Source organism: Cyrtonyx montezumae, unplaced genomic scaffold (genome assembly GCF_038088225.1).
Source record: "Cyrtonyx montezumae isolate F1298 unplaced genomic scaffold, pur_monq_1.0 scaffold_17, whole genome shotgun sequence".
Lineage (NCBI taxonomy): Eukaryota > Metazoa > Chordata > Aves > Galliformes > Odontophoridae > Cyrtonyx > Cyrtonyx montezumae.
This window is the reverse complement of record NW_027071903.1, coordinates 20011503-20024408: the sequence shown is the minus strand read 5'-3', so window position 1 is coordinate 20024408 and position 12906 is coordinate 20011503. Positions and strand designations below refer to the sequence as shown.

The window sequence follows — 12906 nt, the reverse complement described above, 5'->3', positions numbered from 1 at the left end:
ACCCCCTGGGGCAGCGTGGCCAGGCCAGGCAGTGGGGGCTGAGCTGGGAGCCTTGAAGCAAGACACTCCACCTTCACACCCTTTAAACAAAACCATCCTATAATTATTACTTTTGCCTCGCCCCCCTCTTGGGAAGCATGAGTGACAGCGAGAAGCAGAGGACCTTTAGCACCCCCCTTACCCCTCCACTCTGTCACCTCCTCCTAATTCTCCATCTGACTCCCTGCTTCCTCCTGGCTCTGTGCACAGTTAGCTGGCTGAGGGGTGGACAAGTGCTCCAGCTCGTAATGTCCGTTCCTAGCAGCTGCCTCTGCGCCCGGCTGAGCCTTGCCTGCTGCCAGCATTTTACTCTTCTTGTTCTCAATGATCTGCTGGAGCTGATGCCCAGCGTAGTCTGGTTTGGCAGTGAGCGGCGTGGCGGGCACAGTGAGCCCCAGGATGTCAGGCACCATGTATGGCCGGAGCCAGCCCACCAGTGGGGTGCTGCCAGGGGTGTAGTGAGTCTGCTTGTGGTAGAAGAGAAGTCCGTCGACCTGCAGGAGGGAGAGACAGCAGATGAGAAGCTGCTGCAGGTGAATGAGGGAGTGCTGGGCCTCAGCAGAAGGGAAAGAGGAAAGCTGCAGAGCTCCTGTCTTGAAGGATCAGCAACCTCTGGATGGCTTTAAGTCACCCAAGGCAAATGGATTCAGACTGATGTCAGCAGGGACCAGCACTCCTCCTCTGGTTGCTATGATTCCATTCTGCAGAAAAGCCATCCAGCTTCCGAACAAAGCAGCGCACAAAAAGACCATTTTCCAGGATTGGGGTTATTTTAAATAATACATTTGGAGAGTAATTAGTCAGAGCGTGTGACGCCAAGGAGCTCTGCTTCCTAACACTGCTACGCCTCTTTCAGCTTGCTTATGCAAAAGCAATTCTTAATGTTTCCCAAGGGAGAACTTCTCCAGCAATCAATGACAGTTAAGGGCGCTCAGAACTTCGAAGGTTCAGACCCCAACTCTTGTGTTACTATTTCCAAACAGGGCAGTGCTGCAGCCAGCTGACATCTTCCATACTTCCCCACCATGCTCAAGCATTTCCCTCTTCCCCCCCTCCCCGGCCTCTTTTTTTCCCCCAGGGGAGCACTCTGCAAGGTCAGATCCTGCAGCAGATCGACCGGCATCGGAGGCGGTGCTCATTTAGCTTGGCCTCGTGGGCTCTTAAAGGCCATGAGTAAGTGCAGCTGAGTGGGCACAACAGATGAGAAGAGCCCACTTTGGGCTGTCAGATGTGGCCCCAAATGCTCCCAGGCCCTTCCTGCAGCTGCAGCCCCCAGAATGTGCACAGCAGAGCAGCACGTGCATCATACGGAGCCAAGGTGTGGCTGAGAACACAGCGGGCACGTGCCCATCTCTGCTCCTGGGCACCAGCTTCCTGCAGGGCCATGCTGCTTACTGCAATACTAAAGTCCACAGTTTTTGGTCACTGTGAAGAGCCTGCAAAATAACTCCAGAGAAGGGGGGGGGGACATTCCTGTCCTAGGAAAACAGGAAACCAGACCAGTAAACAGCATGAGCTTTGTGAAACTGGCTGGATATCCAAAGTGCAAAACTCCCTCTCCTCATGCCCCAGGAAGACTTGAGGAGCCAGGCTCTGTGCTCCCATGCCACCACCCACTCCTGGGCCTGCACATCCCAGCAGATGCACAGCCCTTCCTGCAGCACCCACAGGAATCTTCCAGTGATATCAGCTTGGGAAGACTCCTGCCTTCTAGAACATTCCAAAAGAGCTTCTCCAAGCTGAGAAAAAACAAAAGATTCTGCCTGGTGGAACGTTAGGTCACATCATCCCTTCCCCTGATTTCTCCTGAGTTACTGCAGTTCCCATATTCTTTCTAGTTATTATCTGAGTTGTTGGGCTAACCTGAGTCACTGCTCCGACACCAGCCACATCAGGACAAGGGCCAAGAGCATCTCTCTAGGACCAGACCTTTTGTGCAACTGGCATGGCATGGTTTCACATTTCACAGCATGCCTTTCCACATGTCAGATGCTGCACAGCATGCCGTCTCCCCCACACCAGTCTCAGACTTTGCCTCTCCCTTGCCTTTCTAGAAACGTGCATGCTGTTTTCCTCTGACCCACTGGTAGCTCTAAAGCTCATAAGATCCCCTCCAAAAAACACTTAAAGTTCAGTGCTGGTCGACTGAGCAAACTTGCTTAGCGTGGTTCATCCCAGGATGCCAGGACCAGGCATAAGAAGATACCTACAACACTGCACGAGCTGTATTTTGCCTCCTGAGAAGTTTGGTTTTGGCTGCCCCGTTGCTGGAAGCTATTCACTGGGATTTCTTGGGCTCCCTCTTGTGGCACATGGTGTGCTTCGTTCCTGGAAACACAGCAGCGTGGTTTCCGTGGGGCCGTCCTTGTGCCAAGCTACACCGTGTTTCTTTTTTTGCTGGGGTCATGCCCTGACATACTGACCAGGGAACCTGGGGACAAAGCACAACTGGAGCACAGCTCCTGCAGTCCCCATGCATTCTGCAGGGGCCTCTCTCTGCAATTTGGGAATCTTCTGCTCCAACTGCAGCACCTAACAGCCCTCAGCCTTTTGTCACAGGGCAGAGGCCTCAGGAAGTCATAAAGCCTTTCTCAGGAGAGACAGAGGCAGGCAGGAGCATGTCATTCAACAAGGCAAGAAGGCATCCCAGGTCTCCTTCAGCTAACGCTCCCCTACCTGTGCTTAGAGCAGGGCCTGGCATGGTCAGCCAGCAGCTGGCACTTGGACTTCCTCTGATGACTGCTCTGGCTTTAAGGAGCAGAAGAAAAAAATAAGTCAGCCCTCACAGCCAAATCAGCCTCCTGCACTTACATTAATCACTAACACGGGCCAGGAGAGCACAAGAGGCACATTTAAATCAGCATGGCTTTTGCACGAGGGCTTGTGACTCACTGCTCACAGCCACTGACTGGCACACCACTGCCTGTCCTGCCCCTTCTTCCTCCCACAGGCCAGAGAGGCCAAGCAGTGCTGCTCCTACAGCTGGAAATGCAAGTGTAGTCCTGCTCAGCTGCCCTCGCTGGGGGAACGGCCACCTCTGCCAGCAGGACCCAAAGGCAGGAGGCTGATGGTTCTGGACCAGAAGCAAAAAGCAGAACTCATACCATTTCTCTCCCTCCCCCCTCCCAAAGAGATCCAGTGGCAGCAGCAGGACAGAGCCATCCAAACTCATCCCAGCCACTTGCCCTAGCACATCTCAGCTGCCCATCGCCATTACCTGAACTCTGCAGAAACTGCTATGAATTTAAACACACTGCTCTGTTTCCTCCCCAGGAGAGGCAGGACAGCTGGATGCACATAGACAGATGGCAGCAGCTTGACTAGGGAGACACAGAGCCTGTGGCAGATGTCAGAGAAAGACACCAGCCTGCCTACCTCACAGACCTCCCAAGAAACCCCACCACATAACAGAGCACACTACAGAGATCCTCTGTGCCCATGCAATCCCACCTGGGGCTGTGAGCAGTACCAGCTTTGACTCTAAAAAGATCAGGCATCCATCATACTGCCACATGAATGTGAGTTTTGCTGCTTCTGGAGGCAATGTGGGCACATGCATCAGCCCTCTCCCCCCTCCCCATGATGGTAAAGACAATCCAAGCACAGGGAACACTGGGATTTAACTCTCACTGACCAGCTGCACTGCATGTTCTCACCTCAAAGGGGAAGTTTGTAGTCAGTACCTCACACAGGCTCTCTGAGGTGCAGGGGAAGTTCTGCAGGCCCACAAACTTGTACTGAGGGAACAACAGAGGGTTAGAAGAGAGAAAAAGCAACAGGATTAAGGACAGGCAAATGAAGTAACAAGATTGGCAGACTCAGGCAGAGAGCACATCATTAAATTGTTGGCCTTCCTGTTGCAGGTTACCAGGGAGTCCAAAAGCATGAATGGGCTCAAAGGAGGAAAAGGGCAACCCTGATGTCTGCTGGGACAGGCAGACCTCTGCTATGATTCTAACAACAATTCCCAAGCAAACTCTGGGTGAGGAAATCAAAGCGACAGGACCAAGTCATTCCCGGGTGCCAGTCATGTCACACTGAAGTGACAGGAAGTGCTTGCATGCAAACTTACAGAAGTCAGCCTTTCCTTCAGAGAGGACTGGGACAGGAGTGGTCTGCTGCTTTACAGATCTCCTTCCAGTAATAGAAAGTGACCTTTACAAGAAAGCCTGAGACTTGTTACAGCCACATTCAGACAGCACAAAAACCTGAGCACCCAGAACAGACTTTTTCAGGTATTTTGCATTTAAGCCATCCCACTTCCAAGTGACCCACCCTGGCATCCTGCTAGGTACAGATGGCAGGGACTGTGCACACAGCTCCCATGTGCTCCCGATACCTTTTCCTCACACATCTCAGGCTGCAGGAAGGACTTTTCAGGGGAGCTGACCCTGAGATGCTCTTTTAACCGAAATAGAAAGTGATGACCTCTTAGCAGGATGCAAAGCAGACAGATGTCTGCTCCAGGCTGCTGGCTCAGCCAAGCAAACCTTTCCACCTAGGAAATGAAAGCTGAAACGACTCCCCACCCTCCACCCCCCCCTCACTAGGTAGCTGTCTTCTGGATATTCTTGTTGGAGTCAGAACAGGATGTTCTCCAAGCATAGATACCTCCGCTGCTGGCACAGGAGTCTCCATCCCCATTAATAATGAATCTGTTCCACCCTCAGGAGCTGCTCTGCTTGCTGTGCCTGAGCACACATGGGTGGCCACACAGCAATCACATCCCTCCTTGCAGGATGCACTCCATAAGCCAGGCTGACAAATCCACTTATGCCTGCCCCCAAAAATCACTTCCTAAACTGCTGTGGGTGCCAGGTCTGACCTCCACACAGGACTTCAAAGACTTCAGTACTATTATTCTTGCTCAATAGGGACTTCAGGGGGCAATGCAGCATCCACCCCTACAACTTCAGGGACTGGCTCGAGCAGGAGACAAGGCTAAAACTTCATGGTCTTTTACCCCTGCTTTGTGAGCCCATGAGACTACCAACCAATAATTCCCATTGTAATCAGGCTGCCAATCAACACCAGCCCTGTAGAAACCACACTGGTTTTCTATTCCAAGTGAAAGCTAAAAACAGTGTGGAAGGTAGCTGATACCCTGCAGCATGATCTCCCTCAGCACTTTGGCTGGAAAGAAAAACCCACATTCATTGACAACATTCAGTGGTTCTATTTACATCCTGAACATGTCAGCCCATTTCACCAGAAGTACGCTTTGAAGCCTGATCTGTAAGGGGAGGGGGAAGAAAAAAAAAGGAGAAAAGCTTCCGCCTGTGAACAAAAGTGCTGAAGCCTGCTGAACAGGAGAGCTTACCCCCCCACCCTCCTCCTCCTCCCAGTACAAAAGAACTTACTGGATTAATCCTGCTTTTCTCTCCTAACCCTTCCTCCTCTTGGATTTTTGAGGAGAGCCAGAAGAATCTGAAGTCAGTCTGAGAAAGGAGACAGAGGCTGAATTACAATCCACCACACATGGCCCATCAGCACCCGAGGGGCTGCAGCTCAGACCTGTGCCTCCATTCCTCCACACTCACAGGACACTTACGAGCTGCAGAACCAAATGATGTGCCATCCTTTGCTGTTTCCCCAAACCACCCCCCAAAAACTGCCACAGCCACTAGTAAAGTCACTGATGAAACACCAGGCTGTGCCCAGCTCCAGCTGCAAAGCAGCTCCCAGAAGCAGGAGCACAAGGGAAGGCAGATGGGAGAGATTCAGTACCTGGCAGTCGTAAACAGGGTGTCCCCTCCAGCACATCACATCCAGGATGTAGTATGTCTGCTCTGCTTCATTGTAGATGCAGTCCAAGATGCAGTACACTGCAGGTACAAACAAGGAGGTCCAGACATGCTCCTCACGCTGCCCAACCCATCAGGCAGGTGCCAGATCAAATATCTCCTGCATTAAGCTCTAGCACTGATGTAAGGCCAAGAGAACCCCTTCTGCTAATAGGGGTTGTGACCACAAAATGCTTTTAGCTCACAGAATCCAACAAGGCTCCAAAGGTACCACCCAAAGCCACATCGCACAAAGGCATATTTCAGGAAATGCATTTATCCATCAGTAACACCTCCTCAAAGGGAGCAAATCAACTGAACAAGGCATCAATAAAGATCACACTGTAAGCAGTTCTGCTGCAGAAAGAAGATGCTGAGGTGTGAGCATTAAACCTCAGTTATCCAGGCAGATAATTAGAAGAAATGTTACCTAGCATAAAGATGCGTGATATTTGAGATCATTAATCCCAGAAATACACGAGCATCCTGAAGCTTACAAAGCCCTGCCACCAAAAGAGGGCACAAGTCTGGGGCCCAGAGTAGCACCACCATGCCTGTGAGTGCACGTTCTCAGAGGGGAAAGCCAGTGTTTCTCTCCTGCCTATCTAGCTACCTGAAAAGCCTTCTCAGAATGTTACCTTTCTCACTTGTTGTATTGTGCCTGTTTCCCCCTGGCAGCAGGGATGGGAACCTGTTGACACAGAAGCCACTCTTGGTATAAGCTGCTGTGGAGCCCTGCAAGAAAACAGGAGACAAAGGAGCATCGTGAATATTCTTGCTGCTCTCCTGCCACAGTAGAGGCTGAACCCACGGTGCTGGAGTGCAGGCTGCCCCCTAGAGCCAGCCACAGCCCACCTGCAGGAAGGATCTGGCTGTGCAGCACAGCTCCCAGCACCCAAATGCCTGCAGCTCACAGGGCACAAGGTGAGTGAAACACATGGGGCAGCCTCGTGTTGGTGGGCACAGTAAGAACACAGAACCCAGGCACAGCTCCTTTACTGGCTTCTAGGACATTCCTGCTGCTGTCTCTTACCCTGGAGGCCACCACCAGGGCCCTCTTCCCAACAGGACACACCACCACGATCCATTCCTGCTCCAGATCCACAGGGACATCGACTAGCCACTCAGAGAGCATCAGCTAGGCAGAAACCCAGAGAAAAAAAGCAGTTAGTGACTCTCCTACAGCCACAGAAAACTCACAGCTCAAGGATAAAGCTGTACAGATAATACAGCCCCTTCAGAAAATCTGCACTGCTCACCACCCCAGATCACAACACCCATCTGCCTTTAACTGAGCTGTGTACCAGACTCTTCCTCCAGGCCTCTCTAGCACACCAGCTGTTGACTGAGCTTCAGACTACAGCAAAGAGCTCACATTCCTCAGCAGGGCATCCTAGGACCCTGGTCCCCACATCAATGAGAACAGAGCAACAGACATCTTCAGAACCCTCAGTGTCTGGCTAGAGCACCTCAGAGACCTCTTGGAACCAACAAGGCACTGAGGCTGAAAAAACTCATCTGCTGACGCTTCCTGCTGGCACAGATACAGGGAGAGATGGAAGCCCTTCACAGTGCAGTGATGGAGCACTGGCACAGACTGCCCAGAGAGGTGGTGGAGCCTTCTTCTCTGGAGATGTTCAGGATCTATCTGGATGCCTTACCTGTGCAACCCAGGCTAGGGAACTGCTTTGGCAGGAAGGTTGGACAAGATGATCTCTAGAGGTCCCTTCTGACCCCTACAGTTCTGTGATTCTGCAAAACCATGAACCAACGGCTGCACAATGGGATTCAAGGCCACAGAACTGCTGGAGCTGGAAGGGACCTCCGAAGACCATCTAGACCGATCCCCCCCGCAATGAACAGGGACACCTACAGGCCGATCAGGGTACTCAGATCCTTCCCTCTTCTCTTACAGCCCCTTTAGTTGCTGAAGGCCGCCTACAGCTCTCCCTCAGAGCCCCCCCTCCCTGGCCCACACAGCCGCGGCTCTCAGCCTGTCTTCGCATGGCCCCCCTTAGTGCTGAGGATCCCCCACGCCGCAGGCCGCCCCTCACCTGGTTGGCGTAGCGCTTGGGCAGCCTCCTGCCCACGTCCACCTCCATCTCCTCCTCCTCCCCGTCGCCATCCTTCTCCCCATCCTCCTCGCTCTCCACGCCGGCCCAGTCTCCCTCAGCCAGCCTGCGGGCATGGTTCACGTAGTCCAACCGCCTCCTGCGGGAAGGAAGCGCGGCTGTGAGCGGGCCCAGCGACCCCGCGACCCCACGGCCCGGCCCGGCCCGGCCCCGCCGCCCGCTCACTCTCTCTGCAGACACAGGAGCCGCCGCCGCCGCTCAGCCTGCCCCAGCCGCTCCCCGCGGCCCTTATATGCACTGAGACGCGGGTGCGGCGCCGCGGGGCTGTTGGGAGCCGCCAAGGCCACGCCGCCCGCCAGCGCCGCGCACAGCTCCTCCATGGCAACGCCCGCCGCGCGCCGCACGCACTTCCGGCCGGCGAGCGGCGAGCGGCACAGCGCCCCCCGTCGGCTTGGAGGACCTCCCCGCGCTACGCCGGGATAGGGGGGGAACCGGGGGAGGGCGGCAGCGGGAGCTCCGGGGCGGCGGCCGGCAGGGGGCGGCGTGCGGCTCCGTGCGTCACGGCGGGAGGGAGCAGCGGGCGGCACGGCGCCGGCACCGGCAGCGAGCGAGCGGCCGTCCCGGTGCGGGTCTGCGGGGAGCGAGGGGAGGGAGGAGGACGAGAAGGAGGAGGAGGAGGAGGAAGAAGGGAACGGGGCGGGGGGTGGGGCGGGGGGGGGACGATAGCAAACTTCCAAAGGTATCCGTCGGCGATCCCTCCGATTCGCCCAGAGGCGCCCGGAGCGGCGCGGCGGCGGCATGGGGCCGGCAGGGTGCTCCCCCGGGCCCCGCGGCCCCGCTCCGGGGGTGCCGGCAGCCCGCGGGGTGCGGGCCCCGCTGCAGTGAAGCGGGAGCGGGGCCGTACCGCACCGCTACCCCTCCTCCGGTGCTCCGGATCGGGGAGGCCGTGCCCGCGGCCATGGCGCTGCGGGGCAGGGCGCTGTACAACTTCCAGAGCGAAAACAAGGAGGAGATCAGCATCCAGGAGAACGAGGAGCTCGTGGTGTTCAGCGAGCGCTCGCTGGACGGTTGGCTGCAGGGCCGGAACAGCCGCGGAGAGACCGGCCTCTTCCCGGCCTCCTACGTGGAGATCGTGCGGCCGCGGGCTGGCTCTGCTTACACCGAGGGCTCCGGCAGCCCTGCCGGCTCGCCCGGCCACCTGCACGGATTCTGCGCGCCGCCCGCCGGCCTCTCGTCCCAAGGCAGCTTTGAGGATGACGATGACGATGATTGGGATGATTGGGACGACTCTTGCACGGTGGTGGAGGAGCCCCGAGGAGCGGCTGGCACCAATGGTCACCCGGCAGCGGGGCAGGAGCCCTATGGGATGCCGCGAGCCAAACCGACGCTGGAGAGGCAGGACAGCGTGGGCTCCTCCAAGAGGGGCAGCGTGGTGGGGAGGAACCTCAACCGCTTCTCCTGCTTCGTGCGCTCGGGCGTGGAGGCCTTCATCCTGGGAGATGTGCCCCTCATGTCCAAGATCGCCGAGGTCTACAGCATCGAGATGGGCTCCAAAGGCCCGCAGTGGCGGGCTAACCCGCATCCCTTCATCTGCTCCGTGGAGGACCCCACCAAGCAGACCAAGTTCAAGGGCATCAAGAGCTACATCTCCTACAAGCTGACCCCCAGCAACTTCAACTCGCCTGTGTACCGGCGCTACAAGCACTTTGACTGGCTCTACAACCGCCTGCTGCACAAGTTCACCGTCATCTCGGTGCCCCACCTGCCCGAGAAGCAGGCCACCGGGCGCTTCGAGGAGGACTTCATCGAGAAGCGCAAGCGGCGTCTGATCCTGTGGATGGAGCACATGACGAGCCACCCCGTCCTGTCACAGTACGAGGGCTTCCAGCACTTCCTCCGCTGCCGCGACGAGAAGCAGTGGAAGCTGGGCAAGCGGCGGGCGGAGAAGGACGAGATGGTGGGAGCCAGCTTCCTGCTCACCATCCAGATCCCCACCGAGCACCAGGACCTGCAGGACGTGGAGGACCGCGTGGATGCCTTCAAAGCCTTCAGCAAGAAGATGGATGACAGCGTCCTGCAGCTGACCAACGTGGCCTCTGAGCTGGTGCGCAAGCACGTGGGGGGGTTCCGCAAGGAGTTCCAGAAGCTGGGCAACGCCTTCCAAGCCATCAGCTACTCCTTCCAGATGGACCCCCCCTATAGCTTAGATGCCCTCAACAATGCCATCTCCCACACGGGCAAGACGTACGAGGCTGTGGGGGAGATGTTTGCCGAGCAGCCCAAGAATGACCTCTTCCTCATGCTGGACACTCTCTCTTTGTACCAGGGGCTCCTCTCCAACTTCCCAGACATCATCCACCTCCAGAAAGGTAAGGGGGTTCCCTTGGAGGGCTGCTACTCCCTTGGGGACAAGGCCAGGCCGGCTCTTTTGTGGTGACCCTGCGCATGGAGTGGGATGGGGATGCTGTGCAGTGATGAGGACAGTGGCTGATGATGGACGTGGGGATGGAGGTAAGGATGGGATAGGGATGGACATGAGGATGAGGACGGGGTAGGGATATAGACCGTCACGTGTGGCAGTGTTCCCTGATCACTCGTGCCCTGGAGGTGCTGCTGGGGCTGCCCCGTCCAGGATCAGGTTTTGGATGTGCTCAGGACAACCAGGGCCAAACTCTGTGAGTAAACCCTCGCAGATTAGAGAGAGGTCAGTGGGTTCAGCAGTTCACTGCCAGGACCAGAGCATCCCGTCTGTCCCAGGGTGTTTGGGGACAAGGGAAAGACCTCTGCTGGGCGCTTTCTCAGGACTGGCCGGCCCTGTGTTTCTGTCCGGGTGTGACGCAAACCCTGGGCTGGGTGTGGGAGCAAGGCCGAAGTCCACACACCCCTCCCAGGCCACAGCAGGGAGGGGACGTCCATGTTGACTGGCAGCTTTGGGGACAGGGGCATTTCCCTGTGGTCCCTGCGTTGCCCCACAAGGAGCACAAGGAGAAGGAGCAGCCCTGGGCTTCCTTGCACTCTCTCCTGACTTTGTTTACCACTGCGGGCTGGATCCCGTCCGGAAGCGAGGCCGCGTGGGCAGAGCGGAAGGCAGGATTTGGCCTCCAACCTTTGCTTCCTCCGGGCTCCTCCTCCTCCTCCTCCTCCTCCTCCTGGACCTCTGGTCCGCGCTGCCATCAGGGGCAGGGAGAGGGAATAAATTCCCAGCGACCGCTGGAGGCCGGATCCTGTTTGCAGACAAACAACCTCAGCGCTGAGGACAGGGAGGAATGCAGGGCTGGAGCCAGGCAGGATTCTTTCGAAACTGAGCTATAAAAATCATTGGAAGGAGGGGAAAAACTGGTGTCAGAGCATCAGCTGCACCTCAGGCGTTCTCCGGGGTGCTGCGGTGCCTGAGGCAGCAGAGTCCTGCCCCACTCTGTCACCCACGGCAGCTGTGGGTTATCAGCCCCACTGTGCTTTGTAACTGTGGGGTGAAGTGCTGCCCTGACTCACCTCTCCCCTGCCTTGCCAGGCGCCTTCGCGAAGGTGAAGGAGAGCCAGCGGATGAGCGACGAGGGCCGGATGGACCAGGAGGAGGCGGACGGGATCCGCAAGCGCTGCCGCGTGGTGGGCTTCGCCCTGCAAGCTGAGATGAACCACTTCCACGAGCGGCGCGTGGCCGACTTCAAGAGGATGATGCAGTCCTACCTGAAGCAGCAGATCATCTTCTACCAGCGTGTCAGCCAGCAGCTGGAGAAGACGCTGCGCATGTACGACAACCTCTAAGGCCGCCCGTCCCGCACCGCTTCCAGCCACAGCCTTGCAGAGCATCTCTGTTTGGGGGGGGGCGGGCTGAGAACGGGTGGGAACTCATGACGCTAGTGACCAAATACCTTTGGGCTTTCCTCCAGCCTGGCTGCAGGACCGAAGTGAGAATGCAGCATTGCAGCTTGCTGGGAGGAGAAATCAAAGCGGTCGACGTTTTGCACACTGACAGTTTTTCTGATGGGGGGGAGGGAAAAAAAAAGAAGAAAAGATCTTTATTTGGAAGAGATTTTTCTTTTTTCCTTTTGGTGTCACGAGATATTTCCAATATTTTCCTTGTTGTTTTTTTTTTCTTCGCAAACATTTTCTGCAGCATTTTTACTGGTTTTTAAATAGACACAGGCGGACGGAAATCTCTTTTCTCAAGCACTGCTGGTGACTGGAAAAAGGGATATAAAAAACGAAAACAACCAAGCCAGCCCACAGCGTTTTCAATAAAAGAAACGTCAGTAGAAACCTCCCCGCTCTGTCCCTGGGATGTTGCTGGGAGGCAGAGCTGCTCCAGGAAGGGCTGTGCGGAGGGGGGGCACAGCGCTGGGCATTCCTGCCGAGCATCCCCGGCAGCAAGCGCGTGGGGCTGGCACGAGGGCTGTGTTTGTGAAGGGAAATGGTTGGGATAAATCACAGCGAGGGAAGTCGGGCCGGCCTGGCCCGGCTCCAGGGTTAAAATTAGCCCCAGCACGCGGGCCGGCGTTGGGATAACTGCGGTGCTGCGAAGGCGGCGGGCTGTGCTCGGCTGTCCCTGACCCCCTCATCCCTCCCCGTGGGGACAGCACGGCGCAGCACAGCCTCGAGGAGGGATGTGCTTCATCCGGCATTGCATTCCCATCCCACCCCATCTCCAGGCTGTCCTATCCCCATCCTGTCCTGTGTCACCCCATCCTCATGCCACCCCATCCGCAGCCTACCCTGCTGCTGTGCTTCCTGTCCCCATCCGTCCTTGGCTCCATCCTTCTCCGTCCCCATCCCGCCCCACTCTGTCCCCAGCCCAAATTGGCCCTACCCCACACTGCTCTCATGCTACCTTGGCTCCACCCTGCCCCAACCCCATCCCACCCCCTTCTCATCTCACCCTGCCTGCATCCCAGACCGGTCTCATCCTTCTCCATTCCCATCCCACCCCGTTCTGTCTTGTCCCCATCTTTCCTTGGCTCCATCCCGTTCCAACCCCATCAAAATTCATCCCAATCCTACCCTGTTCTGATACT

At 56.6% G+C, this 12906-nt stretch overlaps 2 protein-coding genes across 2 annotated transcripts; one reads left to right on the top strand and one right to left on the bottom strand.

Moving 5' to 3' along the window:
• Positions 1-57: 57 nt before the first annotated feature.
• SNUPN (snurportin 1) lies at positions 58-8274 on the bottom strand. Its single transcript, XM_065733601.1, has 8 exons — positions 8120-8274; positions 7877-8033; positions 6856-6960; positions 6461-6557; positions 5767-5864; positions 5400-5477; positions 3696-3776; positions 58-533 (listed from the first exon to the last, which is right to left on the bottom strand). The coding sequence occupies exons 1-8, from the start codon at positions 8272-8274 to the stop codon at positions 204-206; spliced, it is 1101 nt and encodes a 366-aa protein (XP_065589673.1). The 3' UTR covers positions 58-203.
• Positions 8275-8594: 320 nt separating this feature from the next.
• SNX33 (sorting nexin 33) lies at positions 8595-11897 on the top strand. The gene is made up of 2 exons (XM_065733599.1): positions 8595-10263; positions 11406-11897. Exons 1-2 carry the CDS (start codon positions 8853-8855, stop codon positions 11657-11659), a joined length of 1665 nt encoding a protein of 554 aa, XP_065589671.1. The 5' UTR covers positions 8595-8852; the 3' UTR covers positions 11660-11897.
• The last annotated feature ends 1009 nt before the right edge of the window (positions 11898-12906 follow it).

Bases quoted from the DNA above. Each gene is read 5' to 3' on its own strand.
- SNX33 (XM_065733599.1), top strand. From the start codon at position 8,853: ATGGCGCTGCGGGGCAGGGCGCTGTACAACTTCCAGAGCGAAAACAAG. The intron at 10,264-11,405 runs GTAAGGGGGTTC...CTGCCTTGCCAG, and splicing joins CATCATCCACCTCCAGAAAG to GCGCCTTCGCGAAGGTGAAG.
- SNUPN (XM_065733601.1), bottom strand. From the start codon at position 8,274: ATGGAGGAGCTGTGCGCGGCGCTGGCGGGCGGCGTGGCCTTGGCGGCT. The intron at 6,961-7,876 runs GTGAGGGGCGGC...GTTTCTGCCTAG, and splicing joins CCAAGCGCTACGCCAACCAG to CTGATGCTCTCTGAGTGGCT. The intron at 534-3,695 runs GTGAGAACATGC...TCCCTCCTGCAG, and splicing joins CTACAAACTTCCCCTTTGAG to GTCGACGGACTTCTCTTCTA.